At 40.9% G+C, this 23602-nt stretch overlaps 2 protein-coding genes across 2 annotated transcripts; one reads left to right on the forward strand and one right to left on the reverse strand.

Annotated features, from left to right (window-relative positions):
* The first annotated feature begins 749 nt into the window (after positions 1-749).
* On the forward strand, positions 750-16833 carry LOC119742830. Its single transcript, XM_038219013.1, has 8 exons — positions 750-834; positions 3480-3658; positions 4431-4575; positions 7395-7489; positions 9338-9467; positions 10689-10787; positions 11238-11377; positions 13074-16833. Exons 1-8 carry the CDS (start codon positions 750-752, stop codon positions 14976-14978), a joined length of 2778 nt encoding a protein of 925 aa, XP_038074941.1. The 3' UTR covers positions 14979-16833.
* A 3749-nt stretch (positions 16834-20582) lies between these two features.
* LOC119742659 (retinol dehydrogenase 11-like) lies at positions 20583-23257 on the reverse strand. Its single transcript, XM_038218809.1, has 2 exons — positions 22800-23257; positions 20583-22377 (listed from the first exon to the last, which is right to left on the reverse strand). Exons 1-2 carry the CDS (start codon positions 23243-23245, stop codon positions 22191-22193), a joined length of 633 nt encoding a protein of 210 aa, XP_038074737.1. The 5' UTR covers positions 23246-23257; the 3' UTR covers positions 20583-22190.
* Positions 23258-23602: the final 345 nt, after the last annotated feature.

The raw sequence follows: 23602 nt of genomic DNA on the forward strand, positions 1-23602 counted from the left end.
TGCATGCGCCAACTACACATGCATGCAATACAATTGACAGTACAGTTTTTGCCATTAACCCTAACAGAACTCAACCCATCAAACCCCAACAGCATGATTTGTTGGAATCTGTCAGGATGGGTACAGTACCCCTAATCTGACAGTCTTTTACATTGGGTTGGCACACCTCCAGAAACTAAGTCAGAAATATGTGTGTGCAGTTTCCCATATGATGTTGGAATTTGCCAGGATGGGTGTGGTTCCTAGTAAATCATGCTAGGGAGTTTGGGTTAAGGCCAAAAAAAAAAATATTCGGTCTCTGGTCAGACCAAAGTTCCGGAATTGACGCGGCGACGCGGCTTTTTTTTTTTTTTTTCAAGCTTGGATTGTACAGACAAGGTGGGGTACTATTTTGCTTTTTTGGTGTCCTCATGTACATTGGTGTCCTTCATTATTTGCCTTGGTGCTCTCGATTATTTGCCTTGGTGCAATTTCCCATTCCTTGGTGCTCTTTGGTAAAAAAAATTGAGGAGGTGCGGCAATAGAGGGCGCTGTTGGAGCTACCGCGGAACATTTTGGAAAGAAAAAGATTGACGCGCGTGATTAAAATCGATGCGCGCGCTGACCAGAGACCGACTTATTTTTTTTTTTGGCCTAACGATGGATTTGCCCCTTTGTTTTCCAGTAGAAAAGAGTGGCAGCTGTGCAATGATGAGGCAGATGCCGTCTGCACGGCCACATCCTGTCATTTGTGCTGCTCTGAAGCCAATATGTGGCACACGTATCGTGTGGAATCCTCCAATGTGCTTGCTACCGTCTACTCCAATGAAACCATCTTTAATCTCGACACTGAAAGTAAGTACTGCTCCTAGAATTGAAGAATTGTGCGTGAATGAGTATCCAGAGCATGATTTTGAATGCTTGTGTTATTTTGAATGATAGATTCACGAAGCGTTTTCATACAACATGCACATACATGTCAGAAATTGAAACTAAATTAATTTTTGGAATTTGTTTTCTTATGTGATGTATTACAAATGATTATTGTTCACTAAAGTAGTAAAGTGTTGCTAGTAAGTAAAGATGCAAAGTTCTTAAGATGTGTCATAAGTTGGTCTTTCCTTGCATAAGTTAGCATAAGTTTAAGTACAAAATGTCACACACGTGACCGTTCAAAATGTCACACACGTGACCGAACAAAATGTCACACACGTAACCACAGCACAATTTCCATTTAGTAAAAGTAAAACAGGCTGTGAATGCATTCTGTAAATCACAAAAGACTATAGTCTTACATCAAAATAAGTATTGGTGTTCGAGTCCTTAGAACTTTGGAAAAAGTGTGAATGTCCAGTATGGGCTGGACAACATATTTATGTCTGATGTCACGCACGTGACCAAACTTTGATGTCCACTCCAAATATTTGGACACTGTTTGTGAAAGTAGAAACTATACTCTGAGGAAGGGAGTAAAATTTACTAACCTGATGAATCAGTGAACATGGTGAAAGTAATATGCCAGATGTAGTTAACAAGGGGCAAAGCTTCAAAAATCAGACAAGCCCAATTTTACGTCACACAGTGACCAAAGATTAAAGAATGGCCCAGGTAAGTTGTGAAATAAATGTCCAAAATAAAGTCTGGCAACAATTATGTATTTTGGTACATTAACTTGTACAGTTCATGTATTTCTACATGTACTTCTACTCTAAAGATAAGTATATTTGTATGAAACTATAAGAAGAAAAGCATAACCAAGCTGCACTTTCTTTTCTGACAACATTAGAAACACTACATTTTGTGGCCAAACTTTAAACAAAAAGAGTATTTTGTCAACTTATAATCCTAACCAGTCTGGTTCCCCCTTAATCCCAAGGGCCTCTTTAAATTGAGTTGGCTGTTGTAAATACATAAAACTGTAGATTTTCTTTTTCAAAGCTGCTGTCACCAGATAACAAGGCCTATATGTCACATGTACTGTTCCCTTGGGTTACAATACACATCAGCAGAGTTGGCCAGCGTAATGTTTTAATGCACACAAGGTCCCAGTCTGAGAATTGCCCACTTTCACTTTGGATATTACAGCATACGTACAGTATTTAGCAACATGGCACAGTAGCCAGCTCCTTTGTAGGCCCATTGCATTACTGGTAGCAGTCTAAAATGGCTCCCATTAGCACAGGGGTTGGTGACACCGATAAGATACATGCAGTTAAAGGGGCCATTACGGACTGAAATCCCTGAATGTTTTGAACTTTATGAAACTTCCCGAAATGGAATGAACATTCTTTCTGATTGAATGAACAAGTTGCAAAATTGGAGGGGAACACCTATAGATAATAAAACATTACACATGTTTGACGTTTCAAGTATAGAATGTCTGAAAGCAAAGGAAATAACATGTGGCATGATCGATAAAATGAAAAAAAAAGGAACAAACAATCCCCTAAGATTTGGTATCAGGTGTCTGCAGCCATTTACTACGTATACCAAGCGCATCACCAGGCTCGGGCCAAGTCTAATTTCAGCTTGAGCATGAAAAAAGCGCAGTATACTGAGCTTTTTTTTTCAAAGGAATCACTACCTCTTAAAAAAATATAGAAAAATTTGAAAAATCACAGGAATATTAACATTAATAGCAACCCCATCCCCAAAAGCGCACCTTTTACAGGATGAAAATAATAATAAAAAAAGAAGGCATGTTTCAGGTTTCAAATTTGGGAAACCTAGACATGCTAGAATTTCTGAGAATATAACAGAAATATCAATTGAAATGAAAGATGACATGAAAACAAAGAGGAAAAACCAAACCCCAAATTTTGTATCGGGTGTCAGTAGTAATATTATACTGCACATGCCAATCCCAACACCAGACTCGTGCCAAGTCTAACTTCAGCTGTTTAAAAAAAAAAAAAAATCCTTTCCTCTAAAACGAAGCACAGCTTGAAAATATCATAGGGATATTAGCTTAAAATAAAAAAACAAATTTCAGAGAACAAGAGAAATACCGTGTGTATTTTGGGCTGTTTTTTTTATCACAAACAATTCCACCCAACGAATAGACTGGTTTCTTTTCTTCCACAACTAAACCGGGCTGAATTTTTGGTTGGATGTCTCATTCCAAAGTGAACAACTCCTGCATTGCTAGAAATAAAAAAGCAGTTAATTTTTTTAAAAAAATCCAACTTTGGGGGTGAAAATAGACACTTCGGACAAGTACCAGAACATCTTTAAAAGGGCCACAATCTTTTTAGTGTCAACATTGCCTTCCTCGGTCAGTCTCCCGACAATGACAAGAGCAGGCTAGTTGAAACATTGACACCAAAGACAATTTTGTTTAGAACTTAACGCAGGACTGTTCTTATCAGAACTAAAACTTCTTAGCGAAAGTTGATAATAAGCAGAACAATTTCTTATCTGAACTAAATATTTACTGAGCGACAGTAGTTATCACCACATGGTGTTACTGCAAACCAAAATGATATGATCTCTCTCAACAGCAATACCGGATCCTCCGACAGGTGTAACTGTGACCAACAGATCCTACTCCTCCCTCAACGTTCACTGGTCCACCCCCCCGGCATTGGCCCACCATCATACCGAGGAGGGGGCCCTAAACCTTATTGGCTTCTGTCTCCAATACAAGTGGGAGGGCAGTAAGACTTTCACCAAAATCAAGGTACATCTAACTATAAATCCCAGGAATCTCTGTGTGTCTGTCTGTACTTTGATTATCTTAGTAATAAGTTCAGTTAGTAATTTCATATCCCAAAATGTCACCCACCAATGTACCGGTACAAGCCTTTGTTCGTGCAAGAATTTGGTTAACTGGAAATTTTGTTAACTGGAAAAGTTCCTCAAATACTCCATTGTGAACCCTTGTTTTGTTTTTTTTATCAAACTAGAGATGATTTCAAGAAAAGTAACTGAAGCTGTAAAAGTGCGCTGAAAAATCGGACCGATCTGACTGTTCACAAGACGACCGCATAAAATCAAACATGTTTGATTTTTTTCGCATCCGATGTCACCGGATCGGATGTCATCGGAAAGGTGTGTGGGCAGCGCACCATTCCCGTGACATCGGATGCCATATTTTATGCAATATTTATGTTAACCAATCAGATTCACGAAGGAAGTCGCATGATTTAAAATTGACGGCTGCTTCTTTGCATCATGTTACTGGTCATCATGTGTCTGAACATCATGTGACCAATTATAAAACGTATTTGGGCACGTGTGCTGGTAACATTGTGGTGTAACAGCAAGAGTGAAAAAAAAATATCGGATATGTGGTCAACTGGTAAAATCAGAAATGTGTGCTGCAGGTTTTAGAAGAATTTTTGATTAAATGAAATCTGTCTCTTTGTACTTTGGCAGTTTTGTACGCCACAGAATCGCACTGAAGTAGCAATGAAATATGTGTACTTTTTTGCCCTTCCCAATCCCACCAGGCTGACTCTACGGACTACACAATAAATAACCTAACACATCCATACGGCCTGTACCAAGTCAAGGTTGGAACCTTCTTAAAACACACTGAAAAAAAAAAATGCTGGAAGTTTTCAAAAAAGGTCTTTGGTCATACAACAGAAGTTGGTAAGTTTCTCAAGTTTTATTTCCTTTATTTCCTTCTCCTTATTTGTGGGACCCAGAGGGCCAACCTACTGTCCATTTTTAACCTGACTGACTGACTCCCCGACTGACTCACTCCCCGACTGCCTCAGCCCACTGATCTCTATATAAAGACTGGATAGCTTATAAAGAGCCGCACAATGAATGAATTTGACGCCATATTGGTGAGACCGGCTGGTGATCTACAAAGGACAAGTTGCCGTCTTTATAGACAGCATGATTTCTTTTGTAACGTCGCGGTTCACTTGACTTAAATTTTTGCCACCACCACTGACCAAGGTTTACTACAATTTTTCTAACGTCGTGGTTACTTTTATAATGCCGCAAATCACTTTTTCGGCGTTTTTGAAATAATAATCACTATGGAAATGTGTCCCTTTTAGAACATCATAATATGTGTACGTGACCAAAATGCGCGTCAACTGTTGATACAACGCGCGCGTATTTACACGTAGAACGTTCGTGTTATACGCGGCCATCTTCGTGAGATCGGGGGCGAATTGGTCAATATGCAAAGTCTACTGTGTGAATGTTGTATGCATATCCGCTATCCAGTCTTTATATAGAGATCAGTGCCTCAGCCTCGACTCCATGGGCGCGTGCACATTCCCTACACTAACCCCTGGCCGTGATGATGACGTAAATGACGCTGATTGGCTATTCACTGCGTACTGCGCGCATTTCGAAGATTGCACGCCGGGCGCGCCCATAATGCGCTCGCGTGCTTTGCACGTAAACGTCACGTTCGAAAAAAAAGTGTTATTCAAAAGTCGCGATGCCTGTACGATATGGATTATGGCAGCCTCGTTTTTCGCTAAAAAATCCCTGTATCTTCGGTTGTAAAGGGACGAAAGGGGTACGTACATTTAATACAAATCTTTGCTAAATAACGCAACGTCCAAACGTTATGTTTGAAAGGATTGATTCTTCAAAATCACAACTTTTAACATTTTAAGATGGCGTCGGCACGTAAAACGGATAAACTGCAGCCTAATTATAATGTGCCATATTTTGACACATTTAAATTACACGATTCCAGGGGTTAAGATCGCGCAAGGCATGATGGGAAACAAAATGGCGCAGCAAGATCGTACCCATGGGGAATGAGGTTGTGACTGCCTCACTGTCACTCGTGAGTTGGACTTGCTTAAGTCTCTTCTCGGCCAAAATATTTGACACTGATGGATATATTATAGGCCCCTTAGGCCAAAAAAAAAAAGTCTCTGGTTTCTGGTATGAGCGCGCGTCGCCGTTGCCATGCGCGTCGGCAAAATGAAAAAGTTTTTTTTCCAATGAAAGATGATGTCTCAAAACCGCCAAACTCACTGGTTTGACTGGAATCCTGCTGCTGCACAATTTTAACGTGTTTTTAGATGGGGTTATGATTGAGGATAAGCTTTATGTGGCCTCTCTGGACTCCCATATATTTGCACTAAGTTTAGTCGGGCACCATTTGCAGTCATCAGCCGACATTTGAAGCAAAAAAGTCAGATAAAAAAAAAAAAAAACCGCGGCGCCGCACCACTTTTTGGACAAGCTCCATACCAGAAACCGGAGACTTTTTTTTTTGGCCTTAGGGCTTGGCTCTAAATATATCAATATAGGATTTGTAACAACTTCCCTGCAATCTTCCCCCAATTAAGTAGATCACCAGTATATCTTACCCAAATATACCGAATATTCAATCACCACCTGAATATTTGAATAGCTTTACCCCGGTTTAAATATTTAAAAAGAAATAAACATGCACGTGCACACAAGACTGTGATGTTTTTTTGATTGTAAATTTGTGGGTTTTTTAATTGTCGGACACCATGTTTTTTTTGTAGACCGTATCGTTTTTGTTGACGCCTATTTATTGGTCCCATTCTTTGGTCCAAGTCCCTTAGCAGTTATAAAGCACTTACTGCAAAACCTCCAGTGGCCCATAATATCCATTGCTATTTGCAAATTTTAATCGGCGCGCTTTGAATGCAACTTTCAATTAAAACCCTGCGCAGCGTTTACAAAAAAACTATACAACTCGTCAACGGGGGCCCTCTGGGCAGCAGGTATTTCCCGCACTACGCAAGACCCTATTCATAGCAATACAACAAAAAGCCACGTGCCAGACAGTGTCCAGACAGTGTCCAGACAGTGCACTGGAAAGATACTTGACTGGTGGCCTAGGTATGCAGTAATGAAGGGAGATGGCTGTGTCAAGTTACAGGTCTTTGTTGATGTTTCAATGAGACTTGGCAGGAGGCCTGTTTGAAAGTTTGTTGACACGGCCTGGGTGAAGCCCTGGCTGCAAAGTTCATTGAACCAGCTGATTTGGCAAGGGTTGAATGAGGATTAGATAGGAGGTGACCGTCATTGGCAATCAATTTTTTTTTTTATTCAAAAAATTCGGTCACCTGATGCCCCAGGGGCATCAGGTCACTCCGCCCAGGGTTCCCAGCGAGGAAGGCAGCTGCAGCTGGCGTGTGTAAAACTTGATCGGCAAGTTTTGAATATTCGAATATTTGGTCAATTGCGGTTTCAAATAATCAAATACTTAATTATTGGAAAACCGATAGCCCTAGTATAAACCTTCAAACCTTAAAATGTCTTTCCAAGTTTTGTTTTACACCAGATCAAGTAAATTGCAAAACTTGAGTGACTGGTACATGTACACGTATTTTGGAGGTCACATGTTAAACTCCCTTGAAGTTCTTTGTTTTGCCTGAAATCAATGAAAATGAGCTTACTCACTCTTCCCTTTGTGGTTGATCTGGCAAATTGCTCTCCCCTCCCGTCAACAGCGCCTGTAAATTCTCCTGGGAGTTTCACTTGTCCAGTCTCTCTTGACCAGGGGGTTGACCAGGAGGATATCCAGAACGTGGATCTCAGCTGGAAGGTAATAATTCAGGTTCAGATAGATCCGCAAGATACTTGCACTATAGGATGAGTAAAAAAACCCCGAAACCCAAATGTTGGAACCATTTAAATAGTGAAGTTCTGCATGTAGCACTTTCAAAATCTAGGATATGAAAGCCCATTCATAAGCTTTCTTTTACTACAAGAATCATTCAAATCACTTGTGTACTTTTCAAGTTACAGAATTACAAACACACACACCGTTTTTAACTTCTGTCCACGGATCACAAGAAGGTTTGTGTTCTTTCAGCAAAACAAAAATGAATCACATAGGGATGTTTGTAAATTGTTTTCGTTTTGCTGAAAGAACGCACACCTTTTTTTGTGATCTGTGGACAGAACTTTAAAACGGTGGTTGTGTTTCAAATTCCGTAACTTGAAAAGTACATAAGTGATTTGAATGATTCTTGCACTGAAAAAAAACTTATGAATTGGGCTTTCATGTCCTAGATGGGTCATTCTATAAATTTGGGGTCCAAAGTGTGACATTTTTCCCGTCCCTGTTACCTTGGTACTTTGTAATTTGCCATTCAAGCATCATTAAAAGTGACTTCAAATGATTGTTTATTTGTTGGGTAGGTAGTTTGCTATTCACAATCACTCTTGGAGGATGACCGCATTAAGGAGTGCATCAGAATTATACAATCATAGACATCAGATGTAACAGGAACGGGAAAAAAAGTGGACCCCAAATTTATAGAATGACCCAGATTTGGAAGTGCTACATGAAGAACTTCAATAAAATAATAGTCCCAACATTTGGGTTTTCCTTTTTTTGACTCGTCCTAGTATACTAAATAACAATGGCTGCGTCCGAATTACTTAGCCATACGGCTGAAAGTAACACACGGATCTACGGGCAGTGTGGGGAGTGTGGTCTGGTTGTTAGGGTTTGTGACTCATAATCAGAGGGTCAGGGGTTCGAATCCAGCTGCTGGCCATATGTTGATTTCTTGGGCAAGCCACTACACCCCCACTTGCCTCTCTCCACCCACTAGTATAAATGGGTACTGGCATCAGCTGGGGACTAACCTGCGATTGATGAGCATCCCGTCAAGGGGCAATAGAAATATTCTCAGTCATTTTGTGCTACTGAAATGCTGGCCTGATGTGTCACATTTGTTTGTGACAGAATTGACTTTTGACTTTACTCTATGGGAATTGGCTGCATTGGTCTGCTTCCATAGGCGTGAGTGTTATTTTCAGCTGCAGCCAAGATAAATTTTGAAATCCTATTAAATTTTTTCAAAAACTTGGACAAATACTTGGTAGATGTAACTTATTGAGTGACTGCACCATAAATAACCCAAATGCAATGGAATCAAATATCCCAAAACCAAATGGTACGAAAATCAAACATCCCCACAACTGGGGAGAAAAACAGTTGAATCCCCACATATTTAATACACTCTGACGACCACAAAGAAATAGACGCAACACTAAAATACAATCTTTAACCACCCCAAATAATTGGAAGTTCTCATTTTTATTCAAGTAATAATCAAACCAGTTCAGTGTTAAATTGTACCTTTCACCGACGTGTTTATAAATTGGTGAAGGGCAAAACCTAATATTGATTATCACGCAAACACAAAGTCCGTCTTATGAATAATCAAACCGACTTAGTTTGTCGGTAATAGCAATGATGTATATTTACCATTTTAGAATTTTGTTTTGATCCTGTCGTCATGTGAAATGAATGGTTTGGGAAATACGGTACATCCAACAAAATTATAACAATATTGATGAGTCCATAGTCAAAAGAATGAAAAGAAGAAGACAATGCAACATGTTTGAAGTCTTTGGAACCTTCTCTGAAATTTTCCAGGCAGTGCCCAATGAGTACAAACAGAATGGAGAAATCCTCGGCTATCAGATTGTGGTTCATAACCAGAATGTGAAGCATCATGTTACGGAAGTGGCCGTTGGACCTAACATCACCAGTCACAGGATCCAAGGTGATTTGAAGTTCGATGCATTTTTTTAAAAATCAGCGGGAGGTGGGTTGCAGGCCAAAGCCAAGGAAAATGCAAGAAACAGAGTCGACTATTTTTTCTTCTCAACTTACTTTTTCTTCTCAACTTACTTTTTCTTACAAATTCACTGTTGGGGTTCGCTCATTTTCCTGTTCCTATTAACATCCGACATCTGTGATTTTATATGTCCGAGGTATTAAGTCTTCCTTAATGCAGTCGTCCTCCAAGAGTGATTATGAATAGCAAACTAGTGGGTTTGCCCCAGTGTTTCTGGCAGTGGCTGCAATATGCGCCACAGCACCTTCTAAACCCTTATAAGGTGCTACATAATGGGTCTCATATTTCTCATCATTATTACCCGGTATTTCCCTGTAAAAGACATTGAGTACCTAATTAGTAGATACCGTACGTGCACTATATAAGACTCCCATATTCTATTATATTATTATTACCTACACAACATTGAATAGAATTGCACAGCTCCCCCTACTTGGCTGAACTTCTTTCCTTTCATGAACCTGGTAGGGAGGGGCTCAGGTCTTCCGACAACAATCACCACCAAGAGAACAGGAGACAAAGCATTCTCCATTGCAGGTCCAAAAGAATGGAACAATATCCCATCACACATCAGAGACTCCCAATCTATCCAATTTTCAAGAAGCTTCTCAAAACCCATCTCTTTGCTCTTACCACCAGCTCTTCTTGATTGTTTCTTTCTTTTCAATGCTTTGATCTTGCTAAAAGCGCTATACAAATCACCAGTTTATTATTTATATTACATACTTGAATGGCAAATTACAAAATACCAAGGTTACAGGGACAGGAAAAATGTCTGTTTTTGGACCATACCGGTACATTTATTGAATTGACCCAGTAACAAAAAAAAAAGAAGAAGAAAGAAAAAAGAATCACTTACACTTGTATGAATCGGGCGCAACCCTCTAATAGGTGGAGCCAGCCTTTTATTGAACTCAGAATCAAAAAGTGTGACTTTCCTGTTTGAACCATGTTTAAGTTGATTTGTTCACAAATATGCATATTTTCGATAAAATGTCAATTTGGTGCAACTGGGACTAGTGTTGCAGAAGTCACAAACTTGCCCAACGTGCAAAATGTTTCTCAAGTGAAGTGACAGATGTTGCGCAAGGCAGTGTTGAACTAGTTAAGCAGGATCATGATTTATTTCTTTTAATGACCCTGCAGGCCTGCTCACTGGTAGACATTACAACATCAGCTTACAGACACGTAACTCCATGGGACTGTCTGACCCCAAGTGGTGTTCTGTACCAAGCATTTCACCAGGTAATGTTTGGAATCATATCAGAAACTGCACAGATATCCAAAAATGTATGCATATACAGGAATCCATGCATTTGAGCCAAATCCTGCATGACTTTTATCTTATGGTCACCTTCATAATAAAAATACAAAGCTTTATTCGGACCTTTTTAGGTGCGTCCTTGGTGTCATACACTGGGCATTATGGTCACCTTAATAATAATGTAAAGCTTTATTTTGACCTGTTAAGGTGCATCCTTGTGCCATACACTGGGCATCATGGTCACCTTAATAATACAAAGCTTTATTCTGACCTTTTAAGGTGCGTCCTTGGTGCCATACTCTGGGTATTATGGTCACCTTAAAAATAATACAAAGCTTTATTCTCACCATTTAAGTTGCGTCCTTGGTGTCATACACTGGGCATTATGGTCACCTTAATAATAATACAAAGCTTTATTCTGACCTTTTAAGGTGCATCCTTGTGGCCAGTGTTTGTGTCCGTACCTATCCTGTGTGTCCTGCTTGTTGCGTTGTGTATGGTTTGGGCCAAGAAGAAATACAAAAGCTCCATCAGGAGATGGCCTGCAGCCAGACTGCCCACGCAATTCATAGTGAGTGTTGTAATGGTCTCAAAACTTAGATGTCTTAAGTTTGAATAAATCCATGTGTCCACCATGCATTAAGCATATTGTGTAGTGCGTGGTGCATAAAAATATGTTTGAAAAGCAATTGGCGCATGTTTTCACGTTCCGTTATCTGTTTTAATTTCACGCACTCTGTTTGCAATTAAAATAGGTGGTCCCTTCCAATACACACATGCTCTTTTTGGAATAACTCAAAGAAACAATGTAGTGGTGGGATGGAAATATAAATATTAATGGTAGGCCTAAAAAGGAAGCACTTTTAGTGTTTCAATTTTATTGGAAAGAACTGGGACCTGCTCTGGTTTTCATTTTTCAATTTTCTGTTAATACTCTGTTAATACGTTATCAAGATTTTTAATTTTGTTAATTTTTTTAAGTTTAATTTTTCGTAAATCATGTACTTTGCCAACGATTATCTAATGTCATTATAACTTGTTTATTTTATTTGCGACCTGCTGAGTGTATATGCACCAGTGGATTTTCAGAATAGGCTTCACAGATATGCAACCAGTTAACGCACAATGCATTACGCACATTGAAAATGGACACATGATTTTTGCCTGTATTAAAAAACCCACTAGTTGCACCATTTTTTGCATTTGTGCTTCTATGTACTGCATGCTACTGTGTAGGTGCTGTGCTTTTTTGTGCATGTTGAAATGGAAATGAATCGCACCAACTTAATGTTTGAGGTTTTACTTCAGTTCAATGCTAACCAGAACTCATGTACCTCCAAGGAAATACAGTTGGAAGTAAGAGCTCTCTCAACTTGTCCAACTTGGAGCCCATACCCTTCATATAAAGTCAGATCCTCATGTGGTACAGTTTAGCCATCTAAATGGTGAAATTCATTGATGGCATTGCTGTGAAAATTATACTAAAAAATGGACATCCAGCCCATAACGCCCCCCAAAAATTCTCTAGTTTCTGGTATGGAGCTTGCCCCAAAAGTGGTGCGGCGACGCATCTTTCTTTTTTTGACCTTTTTTTCCCTTCAAATGTCGGCTGATGACTGCAAATGATGGCCGACTAAATTTAGTACAAAATGTATGGGAGCCCAGAGTGGCCACATAAAGCTTATACTCGATCGTAACCCCATAAAAAAACACGTTAAAATTGTGCAACAGCAGGATACCAGTCAAACCAGTGAGTTTGGCAGTTTTGAGACATCATCTTACATTAAAAAAAAAACATTTTAAATTTTGCTGACGTGCATGGCTACGGCGACGCGCCGCATACCAGAAACCAGAGACTTTTTTGGGGGGCCTAAATACAATTAAAATTTTCTTAGAAAGAGCAAATACAAAAGTATTGAGCAAAATTAAGGTTGGGGAAAATAATGCTCTTGGCTCATTTTCACTGTAAAGTGAAGCAGTTTAACCCTAACTCCCTCTAGAGCATGATTTACTAGGAACCATACCCATCCTGGCAAATTGCAACACCATATGGGAAACTGCACACACATACATTGTATTTCTGACTTTGATTCTGGAGGTGTGCCAACCCAATGTAAAAGACTGTCCATTTTTACTGTGCCCATCCTTACAGATTCCAACGAAACATGCCGTTGGGGTTTGGTGGGTGATCTGTTAGGGTTTATATGCCCTCCACCGTGTATTTTATCTTGTATGTGAAAATTCTTCCTTTTTTTATGGTTATGCAGAATAACAACATTACCCATGCTCGGGGTCTCACGCTGGTCCGAGAGAGGGAGGTGTTTGATGAGCTGCCTATCAAAGAGCAGGTCCCCAGCGACAGTAGCCAGGATGGAGGATTGATTCTGATTGGGGCTCACAGAGGCGCTTGTGGTGGGCGATCACAACCTGTAGCATTGGAATTGCAAGGCCTCGGCCAAGTGAATGCGGGCAGTGATACAGACAGCTTAAGTACCATCTCGCCAGGCAATAAGCAACTCCCTAGCAGCCGCATCAGGTATCCCTCGTCAGAAGCCTCCTCGCCCCACAGTCCATTGAGCGTGGCCAGTGGCGGCAGCTACATGATTCTAAAGGATCCCATCCACTCTCACATTCGGGAGGGTCTTTCTCCGGTTGACAGGGATCGACAGAGGATGGGAAGCGATCCGTCACCAGGCCTTGTGGTCAAGGATGATGTCACTGGGTCGGCCTCCCGCTTTGTTTGGGATGAAGGGATCATTGATGGACGATCCTTACGTCTTGGTAGCTTCACAGAAACTGGTGACCATCCCTTGGGGTCACCTACTTCTTCTTTAAATAGCCCTAAAAAATGCCCTCATTGCCACTCAATCATTCAAGGTAAGAGACACGCACCTAATGAGTCCCAAACTGATGCCTCAGTCACAGGTGAAAGTAGGTCTCCAGGACGGGGGTTAGTACCAGTTGCTGAGGAGAAAGATGAGAAGGAAGAAACACATGAGCAGAGAGAAAATCCAGATGTTTTCTTCGATTGGGGGGAGCCTTCAGTAATGTGGGAAAGCCTTCCCAATATCCCAAGAAGTGATGCTGCAAGACCGAAAACAGAACCGCTGATGGATTCTAAGAGAGGAGAATTAAATCTTGCAGCAGGTTACTGTGGGATGAATCAGGGGGGCTCAGAGAAAGTGGCCAAAGTAGAAAGAACAGCTGCATCAGATTATTGTAAGATGAAGAGCCAGATTGGCGTGGATGAATCTGTCAAGTCTCCAGAGGGAATTGATGGAAGTGTTTGGTCACAGTGGCCTAGGGATGCATGTCATACCGAGGGTTTTCTTTCCGACCAAGAGCCCCTGCTCAGTCCAGATTCGACTGTTTCTTTGCCCATCGACTATGAGAGTCTGAATTATGTCTCTGTTTGCACAGATGGAAGTGATGAAGACATGGAGGAACAGGAAGCAAGTTCACAGCTTAACACGAGCAAGCTTCTCAATGATTCCGATGATTTAGCTACACAACGGGACAACAGTTCAGCAGGTTGTCGGGCTGAAGGTAACGGCAATCCAAACCAACCGTCTCTTGCTCCTCCAAGAAAGAATGACGATTCATTGGTTGCGTCCGAGACAGGAGAATTATCCCCTTCAGAAGGTTACTGTAGGATGGACCAGGTGGGCTCAAAGAGAGCCACGTCCGAGGGAGAAAGCACTCCTGCATCAGATTACTGCGAGATGAACCCGATTGGGTTGAATGAATTCACCGAGACTTTAAAAGGAAACAACAAGGGGAGTGATTGGTCACAGTGGAATAGGGATACAGGTGATGGCGAGGTGTTTCCTTCTGAGCAGGATCCCCTACTCAGTCCAGGTTCCAGCATTTCCTCACCCCTTTGTGAAGATGGCAGTTTACACGGTTCTAGTCTTCTTAAAGATTATGAAAGTCTGAATTATATCTCTGTTTGCACGGATGGCAGTGATGAAGAGGAGGAGGAACAACAAACAAGTGAGGCCTCACGGTCCCTTCACAATTCCGATGCTTCAGTCATGCAAAGGGACTCCAGCCAGGGCATTAATACAAGTTCAGAGGACTGTCTTGCTGAGAGCGATAACAGGCCAAGCGATGTAGCTCTTTCTTCAGATGAAGGCTTCGAAGAACAACAAAGGCAAGTACCGGTAACATGAACTGCAGCTTCATCTCTTTCTGTTTTTGTTTAGTCCTGGGCAAGACGACGTTGTGGTTTGATATGCGATAAGCCACCGCCGCGAGGGAGTTATCACAATGAACTGCTATCACCCACGAACCGCGAGCCAGCAACAATGTGTAGGGAATCTTGTTTATCTTCTAGATTTACAAGAGCGCATGTGCTACTTCTGTACGGTCTATTTTCTTTCCCACAAAATGCCACAAAAGAGCTGCCCAGTGGTTCTCAGATTTATAATAGCTTACACATTCCAGTGACACAGCATCTGGTCGACAGTGCAACTATCTTGAAAATCAAGATCAAGACATATTGCATAGGAAAGCTTTCGCCAGGAATCTCGGTTGCTCGGGAAAGCAGAGCTGAAAAATTATGCTAGACAACATCCTTACATGCATATTTGAGAAAACAGTATGAGACGTGTGTATTAAATGAATGCTTTAGATCACATTTGCATATAATACTTTGCCAACTAAGTTACATTGAAAAAAAGTGGATGTTGTTACGGCTTTTTGCTTGCCATGTATATAGTTACCATTCTGCCATTTTTAACATTCCATGTTTTATAAAATAATGCTTGCCTCACAGTACATGTAATGTATGTATTTTATGAAGAAGTAAAATTCCTATTTGCAGTCAAACCACTTGCCAAAAGAAATCATGCCAACAGTATTTGAAATCAAGACCGTCCAAGTTTGTGTGTGTGATGAATTACATGTAACTTGTGATCAGCCAGTACACAATAGGTCAAATATTTAAGAGGCATAAAAATGTACATATGTGTAGAGTATAAACAACTGAACTGTATACTAACTGGACTAGATGCTATACCTGATTTGCACTTTGAAGCAGCTGATTTCGCCATCTTGGATCCCCAAAATGCCACGCTGTAACATACAATGTACATTGTTCTACAATTGATATTTTTTTTTACTTAAAACAACAATTCCCTAATAATCTGTTATTCTTTGTATGTTGGTACGAAAGCATCAAAGTGCCGCAAGCAATTTCAAAAAATCTCAATTTGTATCTTGCCGTGGCAATTTACTATCTCACCGCAGGGACTTACCGGTACTATCTCACTGTGACAATTTGGTATCATGCTGTGCCGAGATGTTATCTCGCCGTGGCGAGATGCTATCTTGCTGCTGCAAGTAAATGTTCCCGTAGTAACTTGCCGCAGCAAAATAGTGTCTTGCCACGGCATGATACTATCTCGCCGTTTTGTACACTTGAGCACAATACCCGATGTACACTTAAAAAACCTGCGTCATGTGGTTGATTCAATATGGCTGACGGTTGCTTCATTGCACAGGCATTGACATCCATTCCACTTTAAGACCAGTGGTGTAAACAGTTGACTTAATACTGGAGTGAAGTTGTAAACTTTGAAAGTTTACTGAAATTTGTGGATGGAAAAAACATTCAACATATAGCTGGATGTATATTTATTGCTTGTCGAGATTAATGCAAACTAGTGTAGGGCTAGTCCGAAAATTTAGGACTCTCAATACTGTGTATGAGAGACCCAAAACTTAAGGTACAGTGCCATATGGAAGCATGCAATACAAACAAATAGACTGGCACATGTATGAAACAACCAGTCCAACAACCCTTCAGTACTGCATCACATTTTTCCATAGACGGTCAGCCGCGAAGAGGTCAGTCTTTTCAAATGGTTGGATCATGGTTGGAAATGTACCAGTCAGGTCTTTGGCCTCAAAATGATATCTCTTGACTTCACTCTCGCGTGCAAAAACATTTTTGTTTTTAAAGAAAAGTCTCCTTTAAAAATTGAATTTAGACTTCAAACTTGGTCAGTGAAATACTGAGTCATCATCATCATCATCTTCCTATACTGTGCAGAAACCTCCGCTGGAGTATACTCGCACATTGGTTGAAGTGCAAACAAGCAGGTGCAGACATAACTCGAGGCATAAAAAGACAAATATGTGCAAGTAAAAACAGCTATTTTGGGACAGGTTGGTTATCTGAAGGTGACACCGTTCACTCTGGTCTTGAAGACATCCAGGGTTGGTGACTCAACAACTTGCTGGGGCAGTGAGTTCCACAGGCGGATGGTGTCTGGGAAGAAGGAGCCCTTCAGTAAGGTTGTACGGGTGGGTGGGATGAGGAATTTCTGGCTGTTGCCTCTGGTAGATGAGTTGACCGGGATAAGGTGGTTGTCTGGGATGTCGATGAGTTTGTTGGTGATCCGGTACATCATTGCAACTTTAGAGATGGCTCTTCGGTGTTGTAGAGACTCCCAACCCAGTTTACTCAGCATGGTGTTGACACTGCTGTCTCTGGAGTAGTTATTCATGATGTACCGGGCAGCACTACGCTGGACAGATTCAATTTTGGTGATGTTCCTTTTTGTGGAAGGGTCCCATACGCAACTGGCATACTCAGCAATAGGCCGCACAAGGGTGGTATAGCAGCGGGTCTTTACTTCACGAGGGCAGTTGCTCAAGTTGCGTCGTAGGAAGCCAAGAGATCTCAAGCACTTCTTGGAGGTGGTGTCTACATGTCTGTTCCAGGATAAGTTGTCAGTGAGTTCTACCCCTAGGTATTTAGCTGATGGTACTGCCTTCAGAGGATGGTTGTGGATGGAATAAGTGAACTTTACCGGTTTGCGACGTTTGGTGATGCGAAGTCTTTGCCTTTTCAACAATTTGGAGAATTTCGTCAGCCAGAGAGTAAAGTTGGCCTGAATTTGTTTTGCATGTATTTCAACACTCAAGGTCCCATGTGTGGGGCGTAAACTTGAGGTCATGTTCTTTTTCTTTTATGGGATGTAAAAAATATTCTGTGTGTGCCATTTTTGAGTTCCACTAAAAAAAAATGGTTGAAAAGTACACACATGGGGAATTATATGTACATGTATTTGCTGCCAAACATTTGTTAATATCTAATACAGGCTAGACTGGTTCCTGCCCCCAACTCAGCATCATTAATGTGGGGTCTAGGAACTAGTCAACTTGCAGGGTGGATCCGGTTGTGTGCAAAAGCACCCCAAAGTAGATGCAAACCTTTTTACAGAGGGATTTTGCCCAAATCAGAACTGTATTTTGGTAAAATTAAAAATACAAAAATTGGGGAGTTCTGGACAGCACGGCTTATGTTTGGATCAAGGCATCATTGTTGTTGGTAAACCCGGGAAAATTATCACAAAAAGTGTGGCTTTGCCCTAGTGTTTCTTACCAATTGATTGATTTGTATCGAAACAAAAAAAATAAATAACAATTAATATTTTTTTGTACATTGTTTAGATAACTGTTTTATATGTTAACTGCAATATCGACATTTTGTACATGTATGAGGTTTGACATGCAATGGTTCAATTTTCTTTTTACAAAATTAAGAGCTATTGAAAAATAGGTGCTACACAAACTGCTGTGTAAATTAATGCCATAAATGCAATTAAGATACAATTAGATATGTATTTATGCAATTACTGCAATTTAGAATTAGCTTTACCGTAGATATACATGTACTTCAACAATCCAAACTTTGATCTTGATACGTTGAGTATTTTTCCTCCTGCTTACGTGCAGTGGCGTCACCAGACTTTTCAGTCTGGGGGGGCACAGGGGGGGGCACCAGCATTTGATGGGGGGGGGGCACTTAGGTGGATACGGATCGCCGTCCTGGGGGAGGGGTCTAAGGGGAGGGGGTGCCCCCCTCCCCTTTGGAAAATTTTCGCATACGGAGGATGGGCTAGATGCAAAATGGTGCCACATTTGATGCTAAATTCGATCTGAAGATATCTCCAGAAATTGCTATTTTTGAGGTAATGATTTTAACAACGCGCAGAATTTTGCAGAGGATAGGGGGGCACCAGCATTTGATGGGGGGGGGGGGGGGGGCACGTGCCCCCCCTGGCCCCCCCTTGGCGACGCCACTGCTTACGTGTAAATATGTAGTTTTATAGCTTTTTTGACAGATTCTTGGACTTACTTTGACCTAAATATGTGAAATTATTCTTAAATTTTCAAAGAAGACACATAGGGAAACTGACTAGGTGTATTATAATTATTTTAAGGTTGAACAAAGAAATTGACAGGAGCAAGGTTTGAACCTGGGACCTCCGAATAACTGTTCCAGTGCTATACCAACTGAGCTATCCAGCCCTGTGTTGGCGGCTCCTCATTTTTAAACAGTGTCTTTGTTCAAGGGGTGCTAGTCGGAAGCCATAAACCCGTGTGTGCCATGTAGCCAGGGATCACGCCCAAAGTCACGAGCACCGGAATGGTTATCCGGAGGTCACAGTTCAAACCCCGCTCCAGTCACTTTTCTTTGTTCAAACTTTAAATAATTATTCTGAACTTATCTTGCTGACAGTATTTTACTACATGTATTGCAACAGCTAGTTGCCATAATGTTTATTATGCAGTTTTATATCATAAGCTGCATGCTATTGGTGCTAATCCTGTTTAGGGATATTGATGCTCTTTGACGAATGTTATTAATATTTTACCAAATGTCCTAAATACCAGATTGAGTATATTGTTGATATAAGAACATTTTTTTTGGTGGACAACCCACATACAGGTACTTAACAACTTAATGTTGTGTTTTGTCGCAGCTGAGAACTGCCTTTATTTTAATACAACAATCAGACGGGCCTGTGTACATGTATACATATCACATGAACCAATTACAATCTGATAAAAAAAGTGTGTTAAAGACACCCACATGTGCGTGTAGGAACATTTGTAGTTGACAGGAAATGTACCTACATGTACCTACCTACATGTACATGTATTAAACACAATAGGACTGGTACCCAATACCCTGTGAAATTATTCCGCCTGAAATGGTGTCATTCGGAAGAAAACAATCATTGAAGGTAGTTTAACCTAACCTCAACTTCAGGTAAAGCTACAAAACACTACTATAAGTAAACTGTAGTACCTGTATGCAGTACTTTCATTATTTAACCCTAAAAGGGCCGGGGGGGGGGGGGGGGGGGGGGGGGGGGCAGAATCTGCCCCCCCTCAACTTTTTCCAAGATAACCTTGAATTTTTTTTTTTTTCGCGACCCGAGCTGTAATGACTTTTTAGCCTCGAGCCTTGCGCATCTTTTGATACCAAAAACATAAAAAAAAATTCCGGCGCTATGCGCCGTGAAAACTGAATGTTCCCGTATACGTCGTGTACACAGAGCAGAATTGCCATTCGTACATAATCAATTAGCCATAATTCCAAAACCCTTTGACCTATAGTCATGAAATTTCTTGGGTATGTTCATGTTTCGTGAAACACCCCTCTGGCCACTTCCATGGTACGAGCTGTGCGCGTGTAGTGCTGAAAATGTCGATCGACATGTGCGGGGCTCGTATTGCCCAACTGGGTGCAGAACGCAGCTCGGTGCAGGAGAAAGTGTTTAAAACCAGCCAGTGTTTTATCCGCGGTTTAAAACCACTCCCATGACGGAGCTCAACCAATCGGAATGGGTAAACTGTCTACGGTATTTATGAATGTAAATTAAAGTTCCTGCAGCTCTTTCTGTGACACTGGTGTTTTGTCTTTTTTACACTAAAAACATAAGCATTTGGTTTTTTTACAGGTACTATAAGCTATGTTAAGAAACTTTAAAGCCCTTTGTAACATTGAACTGGTAGCTTATTTTACTTTAACATGTTAAATGCTCATTTGTCATAACCTATTTTACAAAATATAACTCAGTATTGGTATGGATCGAATGTTCCATCACAAATGTTCTTTAAAGCAACAAACCACTCAATGTTAGTAATAATTATGGAGAAGTTAATGAACATTTAAGGATTTATGTCAAACAAAATATACACATTTATTTTTAGCCTTAAAAAGTTGAAATTTACAGTTCTATTAAAAAATTATAAAAAAACATTACTTTCTTCAGAATTGGTTCATTGTGTATCATAGGGCCAATGATTTTCCATTTCATGAACCCCTAATCTTCTTAAATGACTGATACTAGGAACTTTCCTTACACTTGCAAAATTCAACACCATATGGTAAACTCAACCCCCTAACTGTTGGACTCTGATTAAATGGTGGTATACATGACCATGTAAAGCATAATCAGTTTACTAGAATGTCCAGCGCAGTTCTCACTCCAACAGAATCAAGCAAAATATATATATGTGCTCAACAGGTAAGATTCCATCACCGCGCCCCAACCCAGCAGAGACGCATCTGTCGTGATCAGGTGGACTGGAGGGCTGGAAAAAAGGCCCGATGGATATTGTCTGGTTGGATCCACCACCGGAGATACGACCAGATATGCTGTGAACAGATATGCGGTACCACATGGGAAACAGGATGGGACAGAAGATAGAATTGAAGGGGTCGCATATATAGGCGGCACAGCGGAAGTAAGTCCTCAAAGCTCACAAGTAGGCCACGAAATCACAACCATGTCAGGGTTGGTGCTGTTGGCACATTGACAAACATTGGCGATTCGCTCCTGCGTCGGGTAAGTCATGCCCCGTTGTAGATCGAGGACGGTGCTGAGATAAGTGGACCGTTGAGATGGAATTGGCTGGGATTTGGACTTGTTGATGAGAAAACCTTAATGAATGGCTAGAGCTCTCTAGGGAATAATGTACCCGTAGTGGTTCTACAGGTAAGACGAGCGCAGAACTGGAAAACTTTCCTCCCGGAGAAAGCTGTTAACATCCCTGCATGGCGTGAAGGTCATGCTACGAAGGCACTTTACGCACGTGCTTGCCTGATTTCTTGTGCTTGCGTTTCAATCATTTTACACAAACTGCACTGGATTTTTGTGTTCATTTCCGAAACAAATCATTGTAGTATCGTGTACACATTAACAAGGCATATTCACTGATATAAGCGTATAATGTTCCAGTGTCACAATGAACATAATGTAGGACAGTCGTTTGTACAGATACAAAGTTTACGCCCAGCTCGGATACTTTTTCCATGGTCTCGGTAAATTTTCCTAAGAAAAAAGTTTTCAAGTACAGACCCTGCTAATGATTTGCCAATACGGATTTAATCATCATCTCCTTAAAATCGCAGAAAGTGTACTTTTTCAGCTAATATTTGTTTCTAAAACGGATTTAACCATCATCTCGTTAAAATCGCAGAGAGTGTACTTTTTCAGCTGATTTTTGTTTCTAAAACGGATTTAACCATCATCTCGTTAAAATCCCAGAAAGTGTACTTTTTCAGCTGATTTTTGTTTCTAGAGCCCCGTTGCTTGGCAACTGACTTCCCACAGCTGTTTTGCCAGTGCCTCATCTGTTGCCATGGCAGCCTCGTTGCAAGGCTGACAATCGACAAAGTAGGCTCCCGTGTGTTCCTTGACCGAATCGTCGATTGCGCAGTGGATCACGCATTGGGCTCCGGCGTCGGGAGTGCGCATGAGCAATCTAAAGTGCCAACACAAAGAGAGGCCAAAACCAAGGGGAAATAAAAATAATAAAGTAAAGAAATAAAATTGGTACAGTGTAGACCACGTTTGCCTTGTTTTTATCATGTTGATAACATGACTATTCAAGGGGTATGGGATTTGGTGGGGGATGGTAAGGATGGGTAACGATCCCCTACCGTCTAACCAATTTAAATTTTATACGTAGCTGGGAAAAATTATTTTCCCGAAACATGTGTAAAGTCGTACAATAGTGCAAATTGTATTACGTGAAAAAAATCTCAAGTGCATAGCAATGCACATGTACGTTTTGGTGATCAAAGATGGTCAATTAGTTACTTTGAGGTGTTTTGGCCGATCAGCGTTTCGCAGCTAGTCCAGTAATTATAGAGTGCAGTGATTCGCAAGGAACAAGGTTCTTACCTGAACAATGGGATGAGTAGCTTCCTTAAGCAGCCTCTACGTAACAGACCATCGATGGCCCCCGTGTAGACTATACCCGGATGGATAGAGCACACCGTCACCTGGGTGTCCGCCAACCGCCGGCTGAGCTCGTGCGTGAACAGGTTGACCGCCATCTTACTGATTGGGTAGCTGGCCAGCTTAGGGTAGCGTACCGCACCAGTTTCGTCTGCTTCCGCAAAGTCAAACTCCGGCGAGAACCTGTGGGCCAGGGAGGTCAAGTTGATGATGCGACTCGGCGCAGATCGCTTGAGCAGATCCAGGAGGAGGTTGGTGAGAAGGAAGGGGCCAAAGTGATTGACACCAAACATGAGGTCAAAGCCATCTTCTGTTTTCCCCTGTTGACCTATACCTGCAAGCACAACAGGTTCAAGTTGAAAAAAGAGATATAAGATATTAATCATCATTTAAGAAAGCTACAGGGTAATTCCATGGTAACTAGTGTTACATTTTGAAGGGGACTTTGGTCAACTTTCTACTGCTATTTTATGAAGTCAAAGTATTTAAATGTATGTAGGGTGTGTTGTTCTCAAGTTGGACCTTTAAAATTAAGTGACTTAAAGTACATTTGTACCAAATAATAATCCGGCAAACAAAATAAAATTTTGTTGGTTTGGCAATAACTTTTCTTATTGAACTACTGAAAAGGAAATAAAATTAAGAACCATGCTTCTGAAAATTTCCTCATACTGTGAACTGGTGGGAAATTTTTTTCAGTGCCCTTAATTATGTCATTTAGGGTATATGTCATACGGTACCATATC

Source organism: Patiria miniata, unplaced genomic scaffold, assembly GCF_015706575.1.
Source record: "Patiria miniata isolate m_02_andy unplaced genomic scaffold, ASM1570657v1 HiC_scaffold_6, whole genome shotgun sequence".
NCBI classification, from domain to species: Eukaryota; Metazoa; Echinodermata; class Asteroidea; order Valvatida; family Asterinidae; genus Patiria; species Patiria miniata.

Bases quoted from the DNA above. Each gene is read 5' to 3' on its own strand.
- LOC119742659 (XM_038218809.1), bottom strand. From the start codon at position 23,245: ATGATGATTAATATCTTATATCTCTTTTTTCAACTTGAACCTGTTGTG. The intron at 22,378-22,799 runs GTAAGAACCTTG...TTGGCACTTTAG, and splicing joins CTACTCATCCCATTGTTCAG to ATTGCTCATGCGCACTCCCG.
- LOC119742830 (XM_038219013.1), top strand. From the start codon at position 750: ATGTGGCACACGTATCGTGTGGAATCCTCCAATGTGCTTGCTACCGTC. The intron at 4,576-7,394 runs GTAAGTTTCTCA...TCCCGTCAACAG, and splicing joins TGGTCATACAACAGAAGTTG to CGCCTGTAAATTCTCCTGGG. The intron at 7,490-9,337 runs GTAATAATTCAG...GAAATTTTCCAG, and splicing joins ACGTGGATCTCAGCTGGAAG to GCAGTGCCCAATGAGTACAA.